Below are 27,075 nucleotides of genomic sequence, written 5' to 3'. Positions count from 1 at the left end.
ACTTTTCCTTATAACTCTTGCCAATTCATTCAACAGTTCCGAACCTAAAGCTTTTGCCTCACTACTGAGCAGCTGTATTTCCTCCTTGGCATTTTCCTTCTAAGATGACTTGTTGCCAGTGTTCTCTTTCCTTCTCACGCATGCGCCCTCCCTCTCTCTCTCTCTCTCTCTCACACACACACACACACACACACACAATATTCTCTGTTCCTCTGCTTTCTCTAGGACACATGGCACTGAAGATTTATTTTAGTATGCTAAACAGTTTAACGAAGGTGGAAAGAAAAAGAAAAATCATTTTCAAGAGTTATTTTTTTTAGATAGGTAAGTCCACAAAATAGCTTTTGTAAACAAAAATTAAAATTCAAGTTGCTTTAAAATATAATGAAATAGAACTAGTAAAAAACACTGAAGTAGTTATGTGACCCCAAGACCTATGTGGGTCATCTAAAAATCTGTAATGAAAATAAGCAATCCTAACAAAGCTAAGGTACTGGAAAACACGTTAGCCTCAGATTTATAAGCAGGGCAGCTGGCAAGAGAACCTAAATGAATCATAAGGCTGTCCATCAGATATATAATAGCTAAAAAACTAACAACACACACTCTTTAGTATTTTGGTTCAATCTGAAAGTCTGATAATTTAAGAGATAAGGATAATATAACCTATGAAATAAAGAAAACATGTTGAATGCAAAAGAGAGTCACATTGTGGGTGCTAAAATGAACATATACACAATATAGACAATGCATTCTAAGCGATAAAGGTGAATTTCTGTATCAGAAGTAATAGATTTAATAATCTCAAGGGATAATCTAGTTTTACAAATCTGGGACCCTATCTATACAGCAAAAAGTACATTTTAGAAGTATCTGGAAAGAAAAGGAAGTACCTGAACAATTCAGGTCAAGCAAATTTCCGGGCGAGGAGGGAGAGCAATATACATAAATTCAGGGTTTTATACTTAAATTACACACACCAATTTTGCTGATGTGGCAATAAGGCATTCACGCCAATACAATTAGCTGTTTTTCCTAGTTTGTTTCTATTTTCTTATTTTCAACTTCCTATCTTAGCTAAAGATAGAAAAATGCTTAACAGAAGATTGTCAAGAGGGCATACTATCTCACCTAAACCACTTGGGCTACACCAACTTTCAAACAGAATTTGACCAGAGCCAGCAGCTGGAGCAGGCTCAGAACTGAACTGCTTTAACTAACCAGGAAACCTAATCACCCATAATCAGGGATATGGAATTACCACTAATAATTTCAGTGAATAGATAATTTATACATGAATCACCTATAGTATTCCAAGATCTCAAACTTCACATGATGTGAATTTCAGGCATTTGATATTAAACACAGAAAGACCTATTTCCCCTTCAAAACCTATGTGACCATAAAATATAGGCCTCCTGACTAGAAGTATAAGAGTATAAAATTTAGAGACAACAAGGAAAAGTTTCAGGGAGTAAAAGACTACTTGTATTCAACGTCAATGATGGTCTCCATAACATTACTACTATGAAATGGTACTGATGCAAAACTAGCACATACTGGACTTAAAAGAAAACTGGATTTTTAACAAGCTAAACCTAAGTTGAACTAGCACTGTGGTCATATATCTTCAGGAAACTGGTGTTCTCTGTCATCAAATGCAACATTAGAGTACAATTATTGACTGAGAAGGACAAGAAAAGCTTGAAGATGAAATCTAAAAGGAGATTTCTGTACGAAAGGTAAGTTTCCCAGTAACTTCCAAGGAAGCCAGAGACTCCATGAGCAGCGCAAACCAGTCTGCTGCACACTATATCTAAAGCATGTGATCCATATCAGTCATTCCAACTACCTAACAAATTCCATGAAAAAAATGAAAGTTGTCTTGAAGAATATACTACGAAGCACATGAGATCTTATATCCATGAGCTCTACTAAACTATAATTTTCTATACCAACAAACTCCTATTTACCTAAATCAAATGACTTTTATTTCATACCAATAAACTGCAAACATGACTGTGTCTTGCATTCAAAACTCACCCCTAAGGAATATGCCTTATGTCTGGAATCTTATTTTTACTGTATTAAAGCAGTACAAGGGAAATATTACCACATATATGACAAGAAACAAGAAGATTCACAAGCATAAAGAGAGCATAAACTCACTGTTCAGCAATGTGACTGGTTGTCCCATCTAACAGTAGGGTGAAAAGTACCCAGGGAAATTAACAGACAGCACAAGTATACTGTCAGCAAATTAACAGGCAGCCCATGTCTCCTATTCCCACCCCCACAGAACTTCAGGATTTCACGATAGGATGAATGCCTGAACTACCAATCTTTTTTCTTTCTCTTTTTTAAAAGATTTCTCAGGACAAGGATTCCATAAACTCTTTTTTAAGTTCATTCCAATAACTGGCCTGAACAGATATACTATTAAGTTTTTTAAATTATCTACATAGCCTAGATACAAATTAGTGTTATTATTAAAGGAGACTCGAATTGACAAATTAAAATTTAAAAAACACAAAGGAAAAGTTTTTCTTGTTTTTAAATATTTTAATGGAAACATGTCTAGTCAGATTTCCAAAACTGGGCTAACAGTGTTTACATTGTGCCAGCATACTTAAGAAGCTGAATGAAATAAATAAATAAAATAAATAAAAGAAGTATCTATCTTTCAAAAGTAAATGTGATACAATAAGGAAACCTTTATTCTAAAATGATTTCAATTTATTGACCAAGCTACAGGATAAAGAAAAAGCATTTCAAATTGTGCTTTTCACCTCCGCAGCAGTGCTTGAAGTTGATGGGCTCTCCCAGAGAGCGTGGAAATCTTAAGCAACTCTAAATTAGCCCTCAATTTCTCTATTTTAAATTAATCTGCTGACCTATGGTCGTTAAACAACCATAAGTTCTGCACTAGCTGAGAAATATTTAATTTTTTCTTCTAGGGGGAGTGTGTGGGTGTCTGCCTGCAAAGGAGGGCTAACCCCTCTTGGCCTTTGACCAAAGAGTGGTGACGGTTTTCTACGTAAATGCTTCCTATCCCTGAAGCTTTTTTCTCTTTTATGCTGTCTTTTTTCCATCTATTCTGCACTCAAAGCCGGGGCCCCCAAATTCTGGCTCGTCCCTTCACCCTTGTCTGATCCCATACAGTTCCCCCAATTTCCGCGCGGGGTGACACCTGAGGGCCGAGCGCGAACCCCTGCGGCTGGCGCTAACTAGGCGCGAATAGGGCAGACGGCTGTCACTGGGGAGCAGACGTGGGCCAAAGCCGAGGTGATTTCTGACTGCTCATCGCCCGGCCCCGCGTGGCTGAAGGTCTCCGAGCCCCTCGGTCCGCACCGGCAAGCCAGGCGTGCAGCTGTCGCGGTGCAGGAAGCTAGTCGCGGCCTCTGGGCCGCTTTTGACAGACCAGGCAGGAAAAGAAAGGGGCTCACTGAGACTAGTAGCCTCACCCCTTCGGATAGGAGACCCCGAGAGCGAAATCCCCGCCACGGCCTGAAGGCAAGCGAGACACCTCGGAGCCGCCGCCACCGACTCAGCCCAGCCCAGCAGGGGCCCGCCCAGGGGCCACTCCCCAAGGGAGGCAGCCAGTCATTCGCCCGCCCTTCCGGGCCCGCTCCGGAGGGGACGGTCTCCCGCCCGCCCTCACACAGCTACCTCCTCAGGCCAGGCCCTCAGGGCTTCGTCCACCTCTCACCTTTGACGACTCGGTCAGCCCCGGGAGGAGGCGGCGGGGGCGGGGGTGGGGGCGGTGCAGCCCGGGCCGGCTCCGGGGCGGCCATGCTGGGCCCGGGGCTCGGCTAGGCGCTGGCCCGGGCGGGGTTGGGGGCGGGGGCGGCGGCTACCAGAGCCAAGCGGCGGCGCCGCCGGGGAACATGGCGGACCCTCTTTCCCTACAGAGGGGCTAAGACCGGCATGCACCGCGCGTGCGGGGGCGGGGGCGGAGCAGGCTCTAGGGACTTGGGCAAAATTACTAAGGCTAGGAGAGGAACGGGACGAGCCAAGGGATCAGGTGAAAATTCTGGGCAGGCAAAAACAAAAGAGAGTGAGAAGAGATGGCTGTCTGCATCTAGTTGCTGCGGTGAATGAGTGCTAGGGAACACGACACCGGCTTTTATGGAGCTCCCAGTAAGATGGGGAGACTTGATCAAACCTAAGAATCTCCTACTAATAGAGAAAAAATATATAACAATTTGACTACCAAATCCGGGTACTTTGGTTGGTAACTGACCGGAGAAATAGAGGAAGCATTCTAGATTCTAGAGCAAAGCAACAGTTCAGAATGGAGTCTGAGAGAGAATCTGACTGACCCTTGTGTTTAGAGCCTGGAACTGTCAAGAGTCTGGAGGCACAGAGTAACAATGCAGGTAGAGCAGACTAGGCTCCAAGGGTTAAGAATCAAAACAGGTAAGAGGAAAGGAAGGGATGACACCAAGAGATGTTCAAAGAGTACAGAATTCACCTGAAAAGGACACAGCCTCCCTCTTGATTCATTCAGAAAACAGAGATTCCGAAGGCAGAGGAGTAAGTAGGGAATTGGAAATTAGTTCCTCATAAGAAATACCTCACAGGGTATTTCTCTGCATATACAGAAATGTGGGCCCAGGTTTTCTATGGAAACTTTATAGAGACGGACATTCATGGGGAACGGAGTAGTGGTACAAGAACTGACTGTTCGGGACTTCCCTGGTGGCACAATGGTTAAGAATCTGCCTGCCAATGCAGGGAACATGGGTTCGAGCCTTGGTCCGGGAAGATCCCACGTGCTGTGGAGCAACTAAGCCCGCGTGCCGCAACTACTGAAGCCCACGCACCTAGAGCCTGTGCTCCACAACAAGAGAAGCCACTGCAATGAGAAGCCCGCGCACCACAACGAAGAGTAGCCCCCCGCTCGCCGCAACTAGAGTAAGACCGTGCGCAGCAGCGAAGACGCAGTGCAGCCAAAAATAATTAATTAAAAAAAAACTGACTGTTCAATCAATAATTATTAGAAGAAGAGTGTGTGTATGACACCAGGAGAGGTAATGGATCATGAACAGAGACCAGCATATCCACTAAGATCTATATATCTTGATGGCATAGGATTCAAGTAGCATAGGGTGAGAAATGCCTGCCCATCCTCCTGCTCAATACTACATGTGCTCAGAATCTGTTCATAATAGATGGTGATAATTAGATAAGCAGTTGTTCAAAGGTCTCAAAGAGCACCTTTCTACCTCTTCATTTCGTCAATCTCAGTGATTGTGAGAGCTGGGGTAAAAGAGAAGAGAAATGCCCAGTGAGTATTCTTTGCAAAGGGAACTCACAGAATAGTTTTTAGAGGGAGGTGAATTTGGGAGTGAGGCAGGGGTGAAAATGGATCTTTCTGGCATGGAAGTGCAATAATTCCACAGGGGAAGGGGAGGGGCAGCCATGGGAAGAGAGCAAGGAAAGGATACGAGGCACATCACAAACTTGTAGAGGGAGGGCACCAAGAGTACCTAGACCAGGAGTGAGTTTGTAAGAGGAGTTTGAATCCCCAGAAAATCTCCCTAACGAGGGAAGGAGAAAGTGTGTAATGTGTTGAGTGCCTCTTGGCAGGAAAGGGATAGAAAATATACTAGTGGCAATAATAACAAGGAAAGTCACTCCATATTAGGACCCATTGATTCCTACCTTGAATATATACCCTTCAACTATCCTTCCATTCCTCTTTGGCTCCTCACTTTCACTCAGTCAAAAGCCATATACAGAGCCCCAGGCCACTGGGAATTGGTATTTCTTGCTTCTCCAGGCTTCCCCACCCCAGTACAAAAGAGCAAGAGTATACAAAAGGGATTAAATAGACAATTAAGTGACAAGGAATTAAATAGAACTATCTTATAGATTTATTAATGAAAAATACTTTACAAAAACAGTATGTTTGGCCCTAAAATAGTTCAGCTGACTCTCAGGGTTTACAATGGCGACTGAGCGAGTGGCAGTAATGGCTCTGCTGCTGAGGACAGGAGGGTATGTTAGTGTGCCTGACTCCATCCGTTCAGAAGAGCAATTGTTATGTTGGCAGCCTCGCATTCTAGGCCAAAAGTCTGAGGGCAGAGGGACAATCTGGGCAGGTGGGTTAGCCTGAATGATGTGGTCAAGACCAAGACTACAGGGCTACATGTCCCTCCAAGGATGGGGGATTGGGAAGACAGAAGGTCAGGTAATAGGGACAGGTGGATAAAACAAACAAGTTGGTAATATAATAGGGAACAGAATACGAGGGCTCAGGTGGAGGTGGGGGCATAGAGTATTCAGGAATAAAATGGTGACCCTAAGATCCTAAGGAATGGCTAGTGTCCAGAGTAATATGGATTCATCTTTAAGGTGGGTCAAATAAAGCCCTAAACAGCAGCTGCTTCCTTTTGCTAGGTGAATGGAAATTGGAATTTCAAATATTCCCTCTCAAAGAGCCAGGTCTCTTTAGCAGTTCCTGGCACCCCTAGGAGAAGGTGCCAACTCTATGTTGAGATGAGACTAGCACAGCCCCAGCACGGATTCAGGGTACCAACTCTGCTGCAGTACAGTTTAACAGAGAAAGCTGTGGCTCCAGGAGAGGAAAGGGGTGACCTTTACCACCTGCTGTGCTGCAGGGCTCTAGCCCTGATCTGCTCTCTTCCAGGGGCATCTGCTAGAACAAACAGAAACTCCTCTCTCCCTGTCTTCCTGTGCCCAGATTGCAGGGTATAACTGCTTTGCCTCCAGTCATCATCTGGGGGCATATCCACCCTTCGAGGACCAGGGGCTCGAAACCCTGGAACAGGACCTGAATTCCAAGCTGACCTCAGGGGTACACGAAGACTGCTTGACGGTAGGGACACAGGGTAAACAATGGGAGGGTGGGAGGGTGAATGGAAAAGATCCTCCCAGGGCTGTGCATGAGGAACCTGAAGGCCCTGGTGTCTCTCTGGTAGTGTGGCAGTGTGGGTTAGCTGAGGCTTGCACCCTGGAGTAGTCAGGAATCTGGCGCCAATATGCTGGTTGGTCTCTGACCATTCTCCCTGGGAGGCGTCTGTTCTGGAACGATGGGGGAGACTCCGGTAGTTCAAAGTCCTTCCTGTGTGCTGGACCGCTTCGGAAGTTTCACCCCTGTCACACATAGCCAGAAACTGCTGGACACTCCTCGAAGTTCCTGGGAAGAGAAAAGAAACCCAACGATTGAGCATCTTCAGTAAAACCATTCTCCTTTCCAGAGGACCATTTCTGGCTGTTCCTTCCAACTCCCCACCTCTCCAAGAACATACACGTAAGGGAAAGAAGGAACCTAGCTTTGCTTTTAATCTCATTTTTTAAAATTCTTAATAAACATTAAAATCAAGTCTCTTACCTCCAACCTGTGCAAATGAAACAGTCTCCTGGAGGTTGCCATACTTCTATCTCACTGCACTATAATCCTTCCTCCAAAAGACAGACAGACACACACACACACACACACACACACACACACACAGAGTCACACACAAATGGCTCTCTAATACTGCAAATGTATGTTCTCACTGTGACAACTTTACTCCTTAGAGCCACCACTCCAAAGCATCACTCAGTTTTTCTTAACATGGTACCTTCACTGAAATTAAGCTGTGTCTGCTTACATTCTTGCTCATTCTCCAAGATCTCTGCTTTTGTTTGCACCACTCCCACATACATAATGTGGAATGCCTTTTCTATACATTGATTCCCCTTTACTTAAAAGAAACAAAATAACTAATTTTCCAAAAATCACTTCTAAACAATATTTTTCATTCTTTATTTTAAAATTCCATCAACACCTGTACTATACTTACACATATGTATATCTGACTATTGAAACTCTGAGCTCTTTGAGAGCAGAGAGCTGCCTTCTTTCTTCCCTGTATTCACTGTAGCATTTGGTGCAGAACAAGTTGCAACAAATGCTGCCTGACTAATCAGATGCCCCTAATAACTGTCAAAGGAGGCTGGCTAGCTGGCTGTTCCACTGAGTAACATGCAGTCCATTTATCCAGAAGGCCTGCATATCCAAAGCTCCCTAAAATTTGGACACAAATATCAACAATACTACTCTATCTTCTGTTCTAAGAATGACAACCATCCCTTGCCCTGGGGATTTACATATCCACAGACCGGTTTCTCAGCCTCGGCACTACTGATATGTTGGGCTGACAATTCTTTGTTTTGGGGGTGGGATGGAGTGTGCAAGGAAACTGCTTGTGCATTGCTGGATGTTTAGCAGCATCCCTGGCCCCTCTACCCACAAGATGCCAGTAGCACCTCCCCTTTCCCGTTGAGAATCACTGCCTTAAACTGTAGATTCGGCCCATAAGGAGGAAAAGGAACAAATCTAGCTGTGGAGGGTCAAAGAAAGCCAAAAGGATACTGTCCACCTTCCCCAGGATTGTCTGGGTCTCTATACATGGCATGGATATTCCAAGGATCTTTCCAAGTCTCCCATTCACTCCTCATCCTCCTAGATCAGGGGTCCCCAACCCCTGAGCCATGGTCCACTATCGGTCCATGGCCTGTTACGAACCAGGCCACACAGCAGGAGGTGAGCAGCAGGAGAGCAAGCGAAGCTTCATCAGTATTTACAGCCACTCCCCATCACTCGCATTACCGCTGGAGCTCTGCCTCCTGTCAGCATTATGGCGAGTTGTATAATTATTTCATTATATATTACAATGTAATAGTAATTCAAGTAAAATGCACAATAAATGTAATGTGCTTGAATCATCCCCAAACCATCCCCCCCACCCCTCCCATCTGTGGAAAAATTGTCTTCCACAAAACTGGTCCCTGGTGCCAAAAAGGTTGGGGACCGCTGTCCTAGACCATCGCTCAACTGAGACTCAGGATAGAAGGAGAGAAAACTAGCTGATAGAGATGACACTTCCTGTTTTGGGGGATCCTAAAGACTGGGTATTAACTCCCCTTGGTCACTTAAAAGCATATCCTATCATGACTGAAGCAATTCATTTTCATGGGTAGTTAGATTCTGGGAGCTCTGGTCTAGACCATGTTGCCCAAGAAATGATTCAATCATAATTCATCTAGATCAATGCTTCATCTTTAAAGCAGTAATTCATATCCCTTTACAACCCCACCTGTGACCCCTCTTCCCCCACCCCCCAACAGGTGTACTGATTTGATTCTTCCAAGTCCCTGGAAATGTACCACATTCCAGCACATAATAGTAGATAGGGGGGAGAGTTACCTGGGGGTCTATGGGGCTCCCCTGCCACGCTGGGCATCAAGACATCTGGGGACAGGAACTGTGGTTGGGATGGGTAGAGTTGGGGACCAAGGAGAAACACAGGAGGGTCATGGATGACAGGGAGGGAAGAGGAGCTGGAACAACGGTGCCCGGTTTCCAAAGGCTTTTTCCTCGCGTTTGATGAATCCTTATAATGAGACAAGACAAAAAAACATAGAGATGAGGATTAACACACAGCAGGATATGGTTGGGTAAACAGTGAGGAAAGCAGGGGGAGATGGAAGGAACTAGAGTACAAGCATTCCTTAATCTAGAGAGGGACCCAATTTACTTGTCACTCTCCCTATCAGCCCCTCTAGGAAACATCCTGACCACTATGAACTGGAGACACCAAACTACAGATTCTCTTCCCTTAATCTATCTTCCTCATAACCCTCACCTTCCCAAACCTAACATCAAGGTCTTTAGCAAACTCCTTAATGCTAACAGTAGAATTAGAGAGATTGTGATAGAAATTTAAAAATAGAGAAGATGGGAATTCCCTGGTGGTCCAGGACTATGCCCTTTCACTGCCAAGGGCGCGGGTTCAATCCCTGGTCAGGGAACGAAGATCCCACAAGCTGTGCAGCATGGCCAAAAAAAAAAAAAAAAAAAAGTAACAAAAGCCTCTAAAAAAATACATAATTAAAAATTTAAAAATTAAGAAATTAAAAATAGAGAAGAAATGAGAGAAATTCAGAAAGCCTGAGAGATTGAAAAAGAAAATTCTACGCTCTCTCTAAATATTGGGAACTAATATATATCTCACTAAATGTACAATCAAAAACTCTCTATTCCATCTTTCCCATTACTGCTACACTCCACAGTCTCCACTTTGGTGCTGCCTGTCAAGTTTGTACCCATTGACGCTTATGACCTGCTCTATACTCCATTCAACATTCGCTTCTGTGGCAAAATCTCAGAAATATCCCCTTTAACATATGAAACACTACTATGTCCAAAATTGAACCAATATTCTTCCAAACTCCTCCTCCTGGTACCATATTTTCTTGTCACCTAGACTCAAATGTTGACACTGCCCTTGATTTTGCACTTTTCTTCCACAATTCCATTAGTTGCCTATGCCATGTAATGTCATTTCTACCTATATAGGTTTTATATTTAAACTCAATTGGACCACTGCAGCAGCCTCCAATTTAGTCTTCCTATCTCCAGCCCACTACCTCCTTAGTGTGGCCTGCAAGTTCCTATGTGATATGGCAATGCTGATCTTTCTCACTTTATCTCCTACCATTCCTGTGCCTTTTACACTCTAACCTTCTTAACGTTCCTCAAACACACCAAGCTCATTCCACCTCAGGGCCTTTACACTCTGCGTTTCTGTTACCGGGAATGTTCTTCCCGTGGCTTACACCTTCATGTCACTGAGGTCTCTGATCAAATGTTACTTTCTTAGGGCTGATTTCCCTCACTACTCTATCAAAAATAGCCCTGAGAATAACCACTATTACCTCTTTACTCCTTATCCTCTTCCTTTGTTTTATTCTTCTTTATCACACATTGTCTGGGGTTTACTTGTTTATTGTCTTTGTCTCCTAGTAGAATACATTTCTTTTCACTCCAGTATCCCCAGCACCTTGAACAGCTCCTGGAACATTACAGGCACTTAATAAATAATATATTAGATAAAATAATCTATATGCCAGTATATCTTATTTCCTTTACTAGATTGTAAGATATTTTGTGTTGTTCCATCAGTGTGTGCTCATAGCACCTAACAACAGCATGGCACATGGTAGGCATTTACCATATAGCATAAGGACCAGGTGCTAGTCTTCTCGGCATGCGACACAGCCATAGAAGAAAGAGACACCACTCTTCACTGGTTTCCATTCTATCTCTCTGGTCTCTTTTACCAAGTCTCCTTTTGGGGTTCTTCAGAAGAACCACCTTAAATCTGATACTCTTCAGGGATATGTCCTGGTTCCTCTCCTCTTTTTGTAATACTCTTTTCCTCTTTTTAGTGGCTATGATTCTTGAATCTCAATTTCAAGTTTATATGTCTCACAACCAAAGGCCTACCAGATACCTATCTCCACTCAAGTTTAATATATCCAAAATTGCAGATATCTCTCCCCCCAAATATATTCCTGCTTCTCCTCCCTCAAATATTATCATTATCAACCCACAATTCCTAGATATTATCCTTGATTCTCCTTTCCCCATATCCAGGCAAGTAGGTACCAAACACATTAATTTTTACTTCCTAATTGGCTCTCCAGTATGTCCACTTCTATCCTCCCAAACTCCTTACTGTGGTTCATGATATGACCCTTGTTTATAGTCTTTCCAGGCTCACTTGTCAATACTCTCCATCCTTCCCTCACCAGACTCTAATCATGCCATACCAATGAGCTTCTTTTAACTCAGTTAATGTCTGCTTCAGGTGCCTTTATCTGCTACATTCTTTTTACTTCCTGCAGGAAGATTTCCCTGATTCTTCAAGCCTGGTTTAGATGTCCCCTCTATTATGCTTCCATAGCATTAAATCCTATCATATTATATTACAATTGTTTATTTATCTGTCTCCTCCAGTAGGCTGTAAAGTCATGAGAGCAGGGACTGTATCTAGATCACTCACCACCATTTCCCCAGCATCCGGCACAATACCTAGAACATAAGCTCAAAAGGCATTTGTTTAAAAGAATGAATCGGGACTTCCCTGGCGGTCCAGTGGTTTAGACTTCGCCTTCCAGTGCAGGGGTTGCGGGTTCGATCCCTGGCAGGGAGCTAAGATCCCACATGCCTCGCGACCAAAAAACCAAAACATAAAACAGAAGCAATTTTGTAACAAATTCAATAAAGACTTTAAAAAAATGGTCCACATCAAAAAAAAAAAAGAACAAATCAATGAATAAATGAATGATACAGAAGTCAGGACAAAGGAAGCCAACTCTCCTAGGAAAATAACAGTTCGCCATTAAAGGTATATGAGAACAAATATTGGGAAGAAAAGACCACCTTTTCCAAAAAGAATGTTCAGAGCTCTTTAGAAACTTATGAGCAATAAACTGGAAAAAAATGACTACCTCTAGGGAAAGAAGTTGGATCTGAAGAACTGGTGGAAGAGACAGTTTTCTTTTTGTACCTTTTTATTTTTATGTCACATATTTAAGACCTGTTTTTTAGTATTTATCAAACTGACCTGGTGAGCATGCTTCAATGTACTGGTGCTTTGTATCCTGACCCCTACTGTAATAAAAATTCAACTTGCCTTGGGCAAGTGGGTGAAATTCTCAAGAGGCACGTTTTAGAAACCCAACCACTGAAACTATTTGAGTTTGCTGATCTCTGCTGACTTGGGTGTCCCTGTCCCTTTCACATACAGATTACTGCATTAATCCCATATGAAAAGCCCCAAGGATGAGGATTTTAAATCATTTTCCTTCTCTTGCTAATGTACATGCTTCATTTCAGCTTGAAAGCACACTGGACCCCACTCAGTCAGGTACTAGGATGGAGAAGAAAAGGCAAAAAAATACTCCATCCCATCTCTTCTCTTCTTCCTTTGATTAGTACAGTGGGTGCTGACCCAGTCAGCAGCAGTGGCTTCTCCGAGACTCCTCTTGAGGCTGCTAGTACTCTTCTCATCCTGGGGAAGCCTATAATACACCTTCCAGAACTGCTACAGAGAAGGGACATTCTTCTAGGCTCCAAGTAAATGCGTGTCAAGAAAATAATGACTATGTGTCCTCATTTTTGCTGAGTGCACATGGCTTTCCCCCAGGTTACAACCTTCAGTTTCTCCTGCCCCTTCACCTGCACTATATTTTTACCTAGCAAGAGAAAGAGGATGCTCTGAATAGATAGACCCTGATTCTACTTACAAAACTGTGGGAAGAGACTGGGACCTCCTCCCTCTCTGAGACAACGGTGCCACTGAGACTGCGTGAGATGCGCCGAAAGTTCTCTGCACCATACTGATCATCCTCCCCACACTCCCTGCTGGGGCCTCGGCAAGATGCAGCCTTCGAACACACAGACACACACAGGCAGACACATAACACCAGACCTGTGGTTTTCCCACAGGCCCTGTCCCGAGGGATATGGGAGAGAATAGGGTAAGACTCACTAGTAGATATCTGAATTAGATGTATTTAAAAGGTAGTGGCCATGTGGCAATCTCCTCTCACTCAAAAGAAGCCCAATCTGGGACGAAGTGAGAGAGCAGCATTGACATATATACACTACCAAATGCAAAATAGATAGCTAGTGGGAAGCAGCCGCATAGCACAGGGAGATCAGCTCCGTGCTTTGTGATCACCTAGAGGGGTGGGATAGGGAGGGTGGGAGGGAGATGCAAGAGGGAGGGGATATGGGGATATATGTATATGTAGAGCTGATTCACTGTTATACAGCAGAAACTAACACAACATTGTAAAGCAATTATACTCCAATAAAGATGTTAAAAAAAAGAAAAAACAAAAAAAAGGAGAAGAAGCCCAATCATAGACCTTCTTCTCTTCCAGTAGCCCCACATTACCATGCTGCTGCTTTACCACCAACCCTACCACTCATATCTCTCCATAATTCTCTCCCAACACATCACCCCATGCCCAAAACTTTAGCACCTGAGGTGGCTACCTGAGAAGTAGACACTGTATTGGCTTCATGGAGACTGTGCTCCATTTCTGCTGTCGGGGTCTTTGAGAGATCAAGGCCAGGGGCTGAGCGCAACCTCCTCCCTACACCATCTGTAGAGCCTGAGGAGGAAAACATAATACAAGTTGAAGCCATCTCTTCTCCTGGAGTCTAAACTCAGCCTGGCAGCACAAAACTCAGGAATTCTTGTTTCATTAAATAACAAATATGCATCTCTGAATCCACTGGAGGATGGGCTCCTGGAATGTAGAAACAGGAGTTTCAGAATATGGATAGCTTCCTATAAGGCCATAAGGATCTCAGAACACAGGCCTTGAAGAACCTTGTTGAGAAAGGGCTCTGTGGACAGATAGCTGAATAGTAAATATAATCAGCTTTGCTTCTGTCAGCCTTGGGCCCAAGACTTATAATACATACAGAGGAAATTATCTGATATAGTGATTCTCTAGAGCGTCTGTGATGACAAAGGAACTATTATCTCCAGTCTGGTTAGGAATTGAAAATTATCATAGTAATCACATATTAAACCGCCTCATTCTACAAAGCAGGAAAATGAGTTCCAGGATCTGACAAGTAGTAAGAAGTTTAACCAGGATTAAAACTCAAGTCTCTGCATTTACACTTCCAGTTATATACTATGAGCAGGAGCTCTTCAGCAACATTTTGTATGTGCAGTGCTCTTTTATTGCCCCCATTAGCTTCTCTCTTTTATTCACTTAAGTTCTAAACAAATTCTAAATGTTTATCTCCTCCTCAAAATCTTGCAAGACTATTAAGAGATGAGCTGCTCCAAGCTGGATATGCGACTCCCAAGGGGCTCGCCCCAATACAACTAACTAAGCCTTCCATTCTGAAAATGCACACATCCTTGACCTACATTTGATATATATGTCTATTGCCAATTCATGTCTTGATTTGATATTTTGATTCTAATATGTGTCCCTGGCTAAAGCATGATATTGCTGATACTAGGCTAGAAGGCCAGTTTTTTCAATATTTCCTTGTGCTTAAATGCAGTGGTTCCAATACTACCTCAGATTCATCTAGAACTTTAAAAAAAATACAGCTTTGTGTACCTCTCCGCAGACCTACTGAATCAGAATCTTTCCGGTTGGAGCCTGGGAATATTAATTTTTAAAAGGTTTCCACAAAAAGTGTGGGAGAATATCCTCAAACATCGTTGGAGGAAATGTGAAATGTTATAGTTTTCCTAAAAAGCAATCTAGAGATAACCATTAAGACTGAAAATATATTTACCCTCTTAACCAATAGTTCTACTCCTGGGAATAAGAAGCAAAAATATCTGTTTATTGTGGCCTTGTTCGTAGTGGCCAAGAACTAGAAATAAAGTAATGCCCATCTATAGCAGAATGGCTAAATACATTACAGTATCCTCAATATCAAATATTGTCCAGCCACTAAAAAGAATGAATTGAGTTAAACTAGATGACTTAGAGGAATTTTCATCAAGTATTGTTGAGTTAAAGGAAAAAAATCTGTAATATTATCCCCAAACAAAAAAACACTATATATGTAGATCTATATAGGATTATATGAACAGAGAAATACAGAAATATGCACATTAGATTACTGTCTGAGAAGGTGGTGGGGGATAAATGGTAGGGATTGATTTGAGGGAAGGAGAGAGAAACAAAAATTGTCTATAATAAAAACATCATGGGAACTTCCCTGGCTGTCTAGTTAAGAATCTGCCTTCCAATGAAGGGGACGTGGGTTCAATCCCTGGTCAGGGAACTAAGATCCCACATGCCATGCCATGGGGCAAGTAAGCCCATGCGCCGTAACTACTGAGCATGCAGGCCACAACTAGAGGGCCCATGTGCCACAACTACTGAGCCCATGTGCTCTGGAGCCTGCACGCTCTGGAGCCTGTGCACCACAACTAGAGAGAAGCCCGCCCAGCGCAGCAAGGGGCACGTGTGCCACAATGGAAGATCCTGCATGCCACATCTAAGACTTGACACAGTCAAAAATAAAATAAAATAAATAAATAAATATAAAACAACAAGAACAAAAATCATGTGTGCTATGATCCCATTTATATAAAATTATTCTGGGCTTCCCTGGTAGCGCAGTGGTTAAGAATCTGCCTGCCAATGCAGGGGACACAGGTTCGAGCCCTGGTCCAGGAAGATCCCACATGCCGTGGAACAACTAAGCCCGTGCACCACAACTACTGAGACTGTGCTGCTCTAGAGCCCGTGAGCCACAACTACTGAGCCCGCATGCCACAACTACTGAAGCCTGCGTGCCTAGAGTCCATGCCCTGCAACAAGAGAAGTCACTGCAATGAGAAGCCCGCACACCGCAACAAAGACTAGCCCCTGCTCGCTGCAACTAGAGAAAGCCCGTGCACAGCAATGAAGACCCAATGCAGGGGCTTCCCTGGTGGCGCAGTGGTTGAGAATCTGCCTGCCAATGCAGGGGACACGGGTTCGAGCCCTGGTCTGGGAAGATCCCACATGCCACGGAGCAACTGGGCCAGTGAGCCACAATTACTGAGCCTGCGCGTCTGGAGCCTGTGCTCCGCAACAAGAGAGGCCGCGATGGTGAGAGGCCCGCGCACCGCGATGAAGAGTGGTCCCCACTTGCCGCAACTAGAGAAAGCCCTCGCACAGAAACGAAGACTCAACACAGTCATAAATAAATAAATAAATAAATAAATAAAAGAACGTGAATTTCAAAAAAAAAAGTGGTTACTTAAGAACCATTCCATTAAAAAAAAAAAAAAAAGACCCAATGCAGCCAAAAATAAATAAAAATAAAAATAAATAAATTTATTTTAAAAAATAATAATAATAAAATTCTTCTTTTTTAAAAAAAACCCATTCTTCAGGTGACTATGATGGGCAGCCAGATTTAAGAATTACAGCTGTAATGGTTAGAATTTAGTGCTCCTCTAATCAAGTCAAATGTGATTCCTACCTAGACAAGAAGGTAGCCATTGGAACCTCCTGAAGAGAGTAGACACTGATTCCTTTAAAGATACTTAAACAGAGGTGGAGGTGGCCTTCTGTAAGGAGTACTGTTGAGGGGACTTCTCGATTTGATAGAATTAAGGTGACATCTACTCACTGATCAATAGTAACAAGAAGAAAGACTACCAGACGTTATGTACTTCTTGATATAAGAAGTCTAAGTACTACCTATGAAATATTCTTATTTTTAAAAAGTAAATCTGATTTTAATCAAGAATCAAGCCTTCTAGCCCTAAGTACCAAGTTATAGGGAAAAAGAGGGCCTTAGGAGAACATGTTTTAAAAACAAAATGACAACAAAAAATTCTCTCCTAGAATATAATCTAAAACGTGGAAGACAAATGACCAAAGTTCTTCAACAAATAAATGGCAAGGGGAAAAAAGAAACAGGAATCTTACAGGCTTAAAAAAAGCCTTGAGACACATCAACAAAATGCAATGTGTGGATCTTGTTTGGATTCTGATTCGAAATAAACCAACTGTGAAAAGACATCTGTGGGACAATTGAAAAAAATTGAATACTGGCTAGTCACTGTATTATATTAAGAAATTATTGTTAATTTTTTAGGTGTAATAATATTATAGTTCTGCCTTTTAAAAAAGAGTCTTTATTTCTTAGAGATACATTCCAAAGTATTTATGGAGGAAATGATATAATGTCTGGAATTTGCTTTAAAATAATCCAGTGGGGAGGGAAAGTGGCGGGGGCGGGGGGAGGGGTCGCTAAATCAAAATCAGCCATCTGTTGATAATTGGCCAAGATAATCACCGTGGAAGTTAGTGATAAGAACAAGGGGGTGATTATAACATTTACTCTTTACTTTAGAATATATTTGAAGTTTTCCATAACAAAAAGTTATTTTTTATTTTTAAGATGATGTGTGAGCAACTTCAAAATACTATGAAATTTAGAATATAGGTCAAGGGCAGTGTTCACATAACTCTTTAGGAACTATAGTCATGTCAAAACTAATCTGGTTGCAAAATACCACATTCTATGTGATTCTATTTATATGAAATGTCCAAAATAGGTAATCTATAGGCAGAAAATAGATTAGAGGTTTACTGGGGAGTGAATACTAATGGGTACAGGATTTCTTTTGGGGGTGGTGAAAAAACACTTTAACTGATTGTGGTAATGGATGGACAACTCTGTCAATATCCTAAAAAACCATTGAACTGTACACTTTAAATAGGTGAATTGTCCAGTATATAAATTATATATCAATAAAGCTTTCTTTTTTTTAAAGCAATAAGTCATACAGAGAAAGACAAATACTATATGATCACACTTATATGTGGAATCTTTAAAAAAGCCAAACTCATAGAAACAGAGAATGGAATGGTAGTTGCCAGGAGCCAGGGGGTGGGGGGAATATGGAGATGCTGATCAAAGGGTACACATTTCCAGTTATAAGATGAATAAGTTCTGAGGATCTAATGTATAGCATGATGACTATAGTTAACAATATTGTATTACTATATACCTGAAAGTTGCTAAGACAGTAAATCTTAAATGTTCTCACCACAAAAAAAAAGAAAGATAGATATTGTAATTAGGTATGGTGATGGCTGTGTTAACTAACTTTACTGTGGTAATCATTTTGCAATATATACATGTATCAAACCATCACACTGTAGACCTTAAACTTCAATGTTATTTGTCAACTATACCAATAAAATTGGAGAAAAAAAAGTAATTTGGTGCTTAATAAATGCTTTACAATAAGATAAAGGAAGACTCCCCTAAAGATATATTCTGTCATATATGGATCCTAATTGCATTTTCCTTCGTCGTCTACTTCTTGATTTATTCCACTGATCTCTTCTTTATTCTGCCACGTCAGTTCTGAAAGACTCAATTTAAAAAAGAGACTCTAACCAAAATAAAGCCTAGTTTGGTTTGACAAGTTATTTTGAGGACTGATTCATTAACTGGATTTTTTAAATTAGTTTTTGTTCACTATTAAGTAAATATTAATGGTTGGTAGGTACGCTTTCATACTGTTTTCAGAAGTATAATCTTCCTGAGTTTGCCAGTATGTATCAAGAGATTTTTTTAAGTTTATAACCTTCAACTATTTATTACCCTTCTAAAAGTTTATCCTAAGGAGTTTATCAGAAATGTGGCCAAACTCTTAAGTAGAAAGATATTCATCATAGTGCTGTATTATCAAAAAATTTTAAGTAACCTAAATATTCAACCACAGTAGAATGGTTGAATATATTATGGTGTATTCATATGCAGCATATTATAGTCATTAAAAGTAGTTTTTTCCAAAGGGAAAATGCTTATGGATATAATGTAAGAAATCATGGGACTAAACTATATACATATATTATAATCCAGCTTTTTGTAAAAACAAAACAAATAAATATATAGTATATATGCATAAAAAACAAAACCAGAAGCAACATGGATGGACCTAGAGATTATTATATTAAGTGAAGTAAGTCACAGAAAGACAAATATAATATGATATCGCTTATATGTGGAATCTAAAAAAATGACACAAATGAACTTATTTACAAAACAGAAATACTATAGACTCACAGACATAGAAAACAAACTTATGGTTACCAAAGGGGAAAGAGGGGGAGGGATAAAAATGGGTGTTTGGGATTAACATATACACACTACTATATATAAAATAGATAAACAACAAGGACCTTCTGCATGGCACAGGGAACTATATTCAATATTTTGTAATAACCTATGATGGAAAAAATCTGAAAAAGAATATATATATATATATATATATGTATATATATGTATATATACATATATATACACACACACGCATATATATATGTATATATATATGAACTAAATCACTTTGCTGTACACCTGAAACTAACACAACTTTGTAAATCAACTATACTTCAATTTTAAAAAAAAGCATGTCACTACACTATTGATACTATGTATAAAATAGATAACTAATGAGAACGTACTGTATAGCACAGGGAATTCTACTCAGTGCACTGTGATGACCTGAATGGGAGGGAAGTCCGGAAGGGAGGGGATATATGTATATGTATGGCTGATTCATTTTGCTGTACAGTAGAAACTAATACAACATTGTAAAGCAACTATACTCCAATAAAAATTAATTAGGAAAAAAAAAGTAAACTAGGGGAAATTTAGAAAAAAAAAAAAGTATGTCAACCAGGGGTGGGGGGCGGCAACCCAAAGCCAGAAGTAAACTCATGAAACTACTGCCGGGGTTATCAATGATTTTTGTTACTTTATATATTTTCAAAACCATCTACAATAAAAAATGTTGCTATGTGGGGTAACATAAGGTTTGTTTTGTTTTGTTTGTAATATAATGTTTGACATTCAATTGGTTAGTTCAGTTTTAATTGCAATATATTTTTTATATGTGTTTATGATTCTTAAAATACTTGACATTTGTATATTCTTTCTCCCTTATATTAGAGAGGAAGCTAATTGAGGCAAACTCCAACTTTTCCTCATTCTTTGTAATCTTCCCATACTGCCCTGTCCTATGTATTAATACCTAAGGAGCACTTAATAAATGTTATTGCAAAGTTTACACTAGAGTGGAGATCCTAAAAAACATATCTTAATATTAAATCTTATATTTATATGATATCCCCCACTCTGATGCTCCTGGGAATATAGAAGATTTTCAATAACCACTTGTTTGGCTATAATTAAATGTTGGTTGGCTGCATGCAAAGAACTATACCACCTAAACTGAAGATAAATTTCTCTGAGTTTAATTTTACAGAATCATACATATCATTTAAAGAGTTGGAAGGTATCTTTAAAAAAAAAAAAATTATTGAACCAATTCTCTCATCTTATAGGTAAAAACTTGGATATTAAATGACTTGTCCAAATTTTTACTGACAGTTAATGATGGAGACACAACAATAGTTCAGGCTTTGGAATTCTTAAGTACATCAATCTTAAGTTATAAATATCCTTCATGTCTTCAGTTTACAGAACTAATTCTGTGCTGTGCATTTAACATTAGACTTCACTCTTCACACAATATAATCTCACAAAGAGTCGGTGAACAGGTACCCTACAAGCATACCACCTTGAAAATTCTAAACCTGGTAGTTCCTGAACGGATCAGGGAAGGTCTTGGTATTGCTGGTTCAGTACGATCTGGATATGCCACACTGGAGACTTGGCTCAATGTGAACATCCTCACTGCAAGTTGGAGCTTGTTCCTAAGCCATAGAAGAATGACTTTTCCTCTCAGCCTCCCATACCTCATGCTGAGTCACTCTCAAAGGCCTAGGAACCACTCCTTAGCATTCATACTACAGCAGCCCTGGGCAAATACTCACTGGTCTCTTTAGAAGGAGGGAACTAGCCTGTGAGTGATGATTCTGCCCCCATTCTCCACTCTAGCCAGAAAAATGTCTAGCCCTTGTCATGAAGTCTTTATGAATAAAGTCAGAAGTTCTTACTGCCACCTCCTAAGCTGAGGATATTATTTACATAGAACACCATCCCCCTTCTGATCTTATCTTCCTGCCTTCAGCTTTTCTATGCCTCCCACACCCCCTGCCCCTGGTTGCATTCTTACCTGTTTGGCTCAGTGGGTTCCAGGCCACTTCCTGCTGCCCCCATCCAGAAGAGCCAGATTGAGAAACCTGAAGACTGGCCTGGTAGAGAGACTCCAATTCTGAGGTCTCCTGCTCTGTGTCTAGGTTCCAATGTGGATGCAAAAGGATGTGGTTTCTTTCTGGATAGGTTACACAGGTATGGGAATCAGGAGGGGAGGACTTCATTCCTGGCCCAGGGACCCCAAGCTGAGAATCACAAAGCCTTGTAACATTCACCCAGGAATCCAAAGGCAAGGAAGTCCCCAGGTCGACACTGCTGCCCAGCTCCTTAGGCCTAGCATCTCTCACTTGAGACGGTTTCCCATGGTAAATACCTGACTCTGCCAACCTGGACTGTCCTCCCCTAGAAGTTTCACCATTAGGCAGCCCAGAGTTCATGGCAAGAGAAGGATGATCAGCAGGCTCTCCCCAGGAAGGCAGTCTGTTCCTACCATCCACCAAGGGCTGTTGTTTTGCCCAAGGCCAATGACCTTTCCCTTGACCCTGTGGGAAAGGAGGCTTTGAGTCAGAAAGGGAAGAGTCCTTCCTTCGACTGTTTGGCAAACTTCTATCCTGGGAACCTGTACCATCCCTTGTGGAGGTGCCCTGCATCCTCTGGAACTGCTCTGCCAGAGAGCGGACAAGCCCCTTTGTGGTAGGAAACTCTGGCCTATAGGGCTCCTCGCTGCCTCCGTCCACTTTTGAAGTCAATGAAGTTTTGAGGCTTTGGGTTTGGAGGCATTGGTTAGTTTTCTGTAAGGTATTAGGAGAGTGAAGCACAGATGAGGAAGGAGCAGGCATTATGGGGTGGCAGGCCCTGTACAGAGAAAGGCTGGGCTGAGCTGATGAACTTGAAGGACCACAGCCTAGACTGTGTGCATCTCCTCTCTCCGAGGTGGTTGTTCCAGTTGGCTGTAGTAGCCAAGGCATCACCTGGGATGAGTCAGCAGGATCCCTCTTTTCTTGGAATAGCTGTTCTTGATCAGTGCCTCTTCCTTCCTGTTGGGGGAACCTGGTACAGCTGCTATTGTCCCCCCTGTAGCTTTGCAGCTCACCCTCTGGTTTCCAACCATGATGAGAATTCTTCTCAGTTCTCCCTGGTGTTTTATGTAAGCCCTGCCTGTGGAACACAGAGGGGTCAATGCTGTCCACCTCAACAGAAGTAAGAAGTTTCGAGGCAGACCCACCAGAGGAATTGTGCTGTGGAGCAGACAGGGCAGATGACTCTGGGAATAATGGCAAGTGTGACTCATGGCAGGAAGCGGGTGAGTGGATGAAAGAACTGGCCCCAAACTCTGTATTCATGTAGGGTTCCAGTTGGGCCTCCTGGCTTAACAATACTTGGAGCGGGATAGGCTGTTCACTGAAATAAATAGAGAGAGCCAGTCATAAGCTGTCTTAATTGACAAGATCACTTACAAAAATAACTGTTCATTTGGTTCCCATTTCTAGCTATTCACAGAGGTAATGGTGAAAATAAATGGAAAGACAAGCATAAGTAGAGTCAACAGATCAGAGGTTCACAAGAGAAGGCACATAGTCAGCTCACACCTAAGTAACAGGTAATATTAATTCTCTTTATTAAATACCCTCATCAAAGTTGCCCACAGTAATAGTAAGTAAAGCTCTTGCTAATATTCTTCATTCCCTGTAAAGTCCCATTCCAATCATATTCTACTTACAAATTCAAAAACAAAAATTGCTCATCCCATATGCAAATGACAGTAGAAGGTAAGCAAAGCCTAGAAATCACTCATCCGTAGGGTCCTGAGAGGCAGATCAGCCAAAAGAACCAGAAGGCCACATTTACAGAGTACAGGATGATTTGGGCTCCTGGGATTAATATAAAAATCAACCATTTCAAGTGTATTTTTATAATCTGGATTTGGTTGTATTTATTTACTGAGATACTTCCCCAAAGTAATGTGCTGTGACTCTCTTGAGATTTGGGAGTGGAAGTAGGGATTAACTGCAGTTAGTTGATTTCTTACTAATTGTTTTGTATTTCTGACCTAAAGAACTCAGGGCTAGAAGCACTTAGATAAAACCTCAATCACTCACATACATCTAATGGCAGAAGTTTTCTGAAAAGAGTTTAGCTGCCTAAATTGCTTATAATCAAAACACATCTCTGATCAGATTCTCAAATTAGCATTCAGCGAGTGGGGTAAACAATAGGAGAAAAGAAGAAAGAGGAAGATCCTAGCTATGAGCATTAGATTTGAATGATAATACACTATAAACTTTTGTGGGCATAGTCGTTCAATCACCCTTACAACATTTTGAAGAATATGATATTACTTATAAGGAAAGCCGAATGGAGTCAAACAGACCTGGATTTGAATTCCATGCTTCTACCACTTACTAGCTGAGTAATCCTGGGTACCTTACTTATCTCATCCTCTCTGAGCCTGAGTTTTCTTATTTATAAACCATTGCTAAATAGTAATCCCTGTCTCCTAAGGTTATTGTGAGAATTAGATAAAATAAAACATAAAAGTGTTCAGCTTAGTGCCTGAGCAAATATTCAAAAAATGTTAGCTTCTTTTATAATGTTTATAGTCTGAAAACTACTCAGGCTTGTTAACAGCCAAAATTAATTCTTACTTAAATCTATCTATTCTCAGTAACAGCCAATTTCAAGGGCTAAAATGGGGAAGCTACACCAATGGCCATGGGGACTTTTTTCCTACTCCTGACCATAGGGAAGCAAAACAAAGGGAATCTTTGTGTCTCCTCTCAATGGATCAATCAGAGCAAGGAAGACTGCTTTCTCTGCTTCCTGTCCGTCAAGGAAGCACTGAAATCCCAAAATAAATCACACGGTTTCTACTGCAAAGTGAAATGTAACTCAGATTGCCATGTCTAAGACCATAATAGGTACAAATTTAATAATCATGTTATTACACAAGTCCAGAGACTAACTCACCCACAGGAAATATAGACAAGTGGTCTATTTATTATGCTATACTTTCGGCATCTTTCTAAGAACTATTAAGAAAAGGACCAGCAGTGGGATGAGCTTTTCATTGTATGTCTGACCTGAGAGAAGAAATCTTTTCAGAGGACTCTTCTCTCTCCCCTGGAGTCGCCAAGACAATGAGAGCTGGCTATGGAGCACCCATGGTCACTTCCTCCCCTGGCGTCCATAAACTACAATGGTTCCCAGGCACTACCTTGTTGGCTGAGGGAGGGCTCCCCTCTGTGAGGGGAGGCAGGCTGAGGGCTGCGACGGCGGCTGAGATGGTTGCTGCTGCTGCATGCGATCCTGCAGGCTCCGTGCTTTTCGAATACTGATTTGCAGCTTCTTATCGACTAGGGCTCTGCTGTGCGTGCTAGAGCTGGCACCATGCAGGGCAAGTCTTAGTTTAGCTAAAATGCAAAAGAAAATATAGCAGAAACAGAACACAAAAATACAAACAAAAATAAAAAGAATAAAATTCAACCAAAAATGAGCAAAGATATGCAGTAAAACTCAAAATATGCAGCAGGAATACAAGGCGTGGACCATGCATATGCTGTCCAGGGCACAGAGCTGCCTCTGGCTATAAGGAACATTCATGGAAGCCATGGAGGCCAAACAGGTTAATTCAAATTTAAAAAACAAACAAAAAACTAAACTAAAATGAGTCAGGAAGATAAACTGGTGCTTCCATCTTAGACGTTGCCACTCTCATTGTCCTTTGCAACTGACCTGTCCGACTCTGGTCTCCATTCTCTGCTCCCATCTCCCCCTTCCCGATGGCCAACAGCAGAAATAAGATCCAAACCTGCATCTGTCTTTATAGAACACAGTTTCTTGTGGGTCACATTAAAGAACCAGATACAAATTCTAAGCCTTAGTCCCTTGCTGTAACCTTATGGTGCAGCATAGCAGGAAGGCAGGGGAGAAACATAAAAAATCAAATATGCAATACAAAGTCACAGGCCTGGGAAGTCACAGCCAATTTATTCATTTCCTCTGCCCTAAGCTCCACCTCACTAGTCAGTAACTAGAGAAAGAGCAGACTAACCTCACATCTGAGATCTAACTTTATTTTGGGATTAGAAGGTAGGTCTGGCTGGATAGTTCATTTGTAGACTCCTGCTGAGGCTTTTCCAGTAAATATCCATAGGCCACAGTGACAGCGCCTAGCACATTTAGAAATCTGAAGGGCAAAAGATAGCTAAAGTGCCTCAGTTTGGGGGAGTGAGAGTGAGGAGACTTAAAAGCTGTATTTATCCTAAATGAGTGACGACACTAATAATACCTATTGTGAAGTTAGTCAAAAGTGCCATAGCCATAGCGGTTAAAGTTACTTACAGATAGCTTCGTTACAGAGAGCCAAAGCGGCAGCACAGTCTCCCTTCTGTTCCAGATGCAGCGACTCTTCAAACACTGAATCTGCCTCTTGTAGGGACCTCTCAAAGCCGTCACTCCTCCCTGAAAGGGCCAGCACTTTTCATTTTCATAACAATCTGTTCCAGCTTTTCCTATGTGCTGTTTTTTCCCTTCAGAGCACATAGATCTTTGCTGCTGAGCCTCTGGTCCACCCTTACTCCAACTGACCATTACTATTAAGAATTCTCTGAAACACGTAGGACATCCATTTTTGCCTTAGCTGCGACCTTACCAAAGCCATGAAAGAGGGGGATGTCATTGTCCACCACATATTCCAACTCCAAGACCTCTTAGGGAGGCCCTCAAGGAAAGAACAACAAAGTACTGTCTATAATAGAAGGGTGGGTTCTTATGCCTGGAACTGACGTGCTTCTCCACAGTGCAACAACATACATCTTGGCAACCTGTGTTCAACGCTCCAGATCTCCACCGAGACCTCCACTGCTGTGTTAAGGCAAAAGTGGCTTCAGTACTCTGTGAAAAGCCATCTGTAACACTTCTTTCCTACATTAATTCATAGTTTTCTCTGTACCACCTGCACCTGGAAAATCAATACCCCTCTTGGGTACAGGTGTTCTACGGTTCCTAACTTCAATGTATCTACCAGGCCAGTGGAAATGCCCTTGTTCTTGGTTTGCACACACATACCTTTCATCAGCACTGCTAAGTATTTACTTCTATCATGCCCTTGCTCACCAAACCTACTGTAAAAAAGTCACCTTCCCTTGCAGTGAGCATAAGATGTTGCTTCCTCCCCTGAAAGTGAATGTGTGCCAAAGCAGGGGCAGGAGAGTCTAGGGACAGTGCCACATGAAAAGCAAGAAAGTACTGTAAGGGCAACTTTTGTAAAAGAATTCTCAAGTTTATGTATCCCCTTGCCTTTTACTCACTCATAACCATAAATTAGTAGTAAGCTGTAACCCAAGTTCACCTACAATGGGATTAATGGTGAGTTTTCACAAGCTCACAGGAAAAAAAAAATCATTTCTCCCATAATGTACCCATCCTCCATTAACCTCCAGCTGGGCATGGTAAGAAAAGCTCTTCCATACCCCTAACATTCACTCCCTAATTCACCAATAGCTTCGGAGAACAATGAGAAGGAAGTAGAAGTAACAAGTTGGTTCTGAAGAACTTGACATTTGGGTTCTACTCCACCGCTAGAGGTATGGTCCCTGGGGTAGTGGGTACTCAGGCCTGAAGTTTTCTCATTATATCTG

The 27,075-nt window shown here is 41.7% G+C and overlaps 2 protein-coding genes and 1 pseudogene across 31 annotated transcripts in view; 1 reads left to right on the top strand and 2 right to left on the bottom strand.

Annotated features, from left to right (window-relative positions):
* The window catches only part of PPP3CB (protein phosphatase 3 catalytic subunit beta), a 47,761-nt gene extending 43,826 nt beyond the window's left edge, over positions 1–3,935 (bottom strand). For 3 of the 8 annotated variants that reach the window (XM_082424525.1, XM_082424521.1, XM_082424526.1), the window contains exon 1: positions 3,710–3,933. In XM_082424525.1, the coding sequence (XP_082280651.1) occupies positions 3,710–3,794 (85 nt within the window). In that variant the 5' untranslated portion in view covers positions 3,795–3,933. Of the gene's footprint in view, positions 1–3,709 lie in introns of all 8 variants that reach the window. The other 5 variants (XM_082424520.1, XM_082424523.1, XM_082424524.1 and 2 more) reach the window with 3 other exon arrangements.
* The window catches only part of LOC309642703 (protein FAM136A pseudogene), a 294,376-nt pseudogene that overhangs the window by 172,944 nt on the left and 94,357 nt on the right, over positions 1–27,075 (top strand). The gene's annotated exons all lie outside the window — the stretch shown is intronic.
* USP54 (ubiquitin specific peptidase 54) overlaps positions 5,857–27,075 on the bottom strand; it is a 149,205-nt gene continuing 127,986 nt past the window's right edge. For 11 of the 22 annotated variants that reach the window (XM_082424374.1, XM_082424376.1, XM_082424394.1 and 8 more), the window contains 7 exons: positions 25,778–25,897; positions 24,651–24,846; positions 21,456–22,837; positions 13,868–13,986; positions 13,111–13,251; positions 9,224–9,410; positions 5,857–7,165 (listed from right to left, as the gene is read on the bottom strand). In XM_082424374.1, the coding sequence (XP_082280500.1) occupies positions 6,606–7,165; positions 9,224–9,410; positions 13,111–13,251; positions 13,868–13,986; positions 21,456–22,837; positions 24,651–24,846; positions 25,778–25,897 (2,705 nt within the window). In that variant the 3' untranslated portion in view covers positions 5,857–6,605. Of the gene's footprint in view, positions 7,166–9,223; positions 9,411–10,734; positions 10,872–13,110; positions 13,252–13,867; positions 13,987–21,455; positions 22,838–24,650; positions 24,847–25,777; positions 25,898–27,075 lie in introns of those variants that run through there. The other 11 variants (XM_082424377.1, XM_082424381.1, XM_082424375.1 and 8 more) reach the window with 7 other exon arrangements.

This window comes from Balaenoptera physalus (assembly GCF_965194825.1).
Source record: "Balaenoptera physalus genome assembly, chromosome: 14".
Taxonomy (NCBI): domain Eukaryota; kingdom Metazoa; phylum Chordata; class Mammalia; order Artiodactyla; family Balaenopteridae; genus Balaenoptera; species Balaenoptera physalus.
The sequence above is the reverse complement of the archived record's forward strand: the minus strand, read 5'-3'. Positions and strand labels throughout refer to the sequence as shown.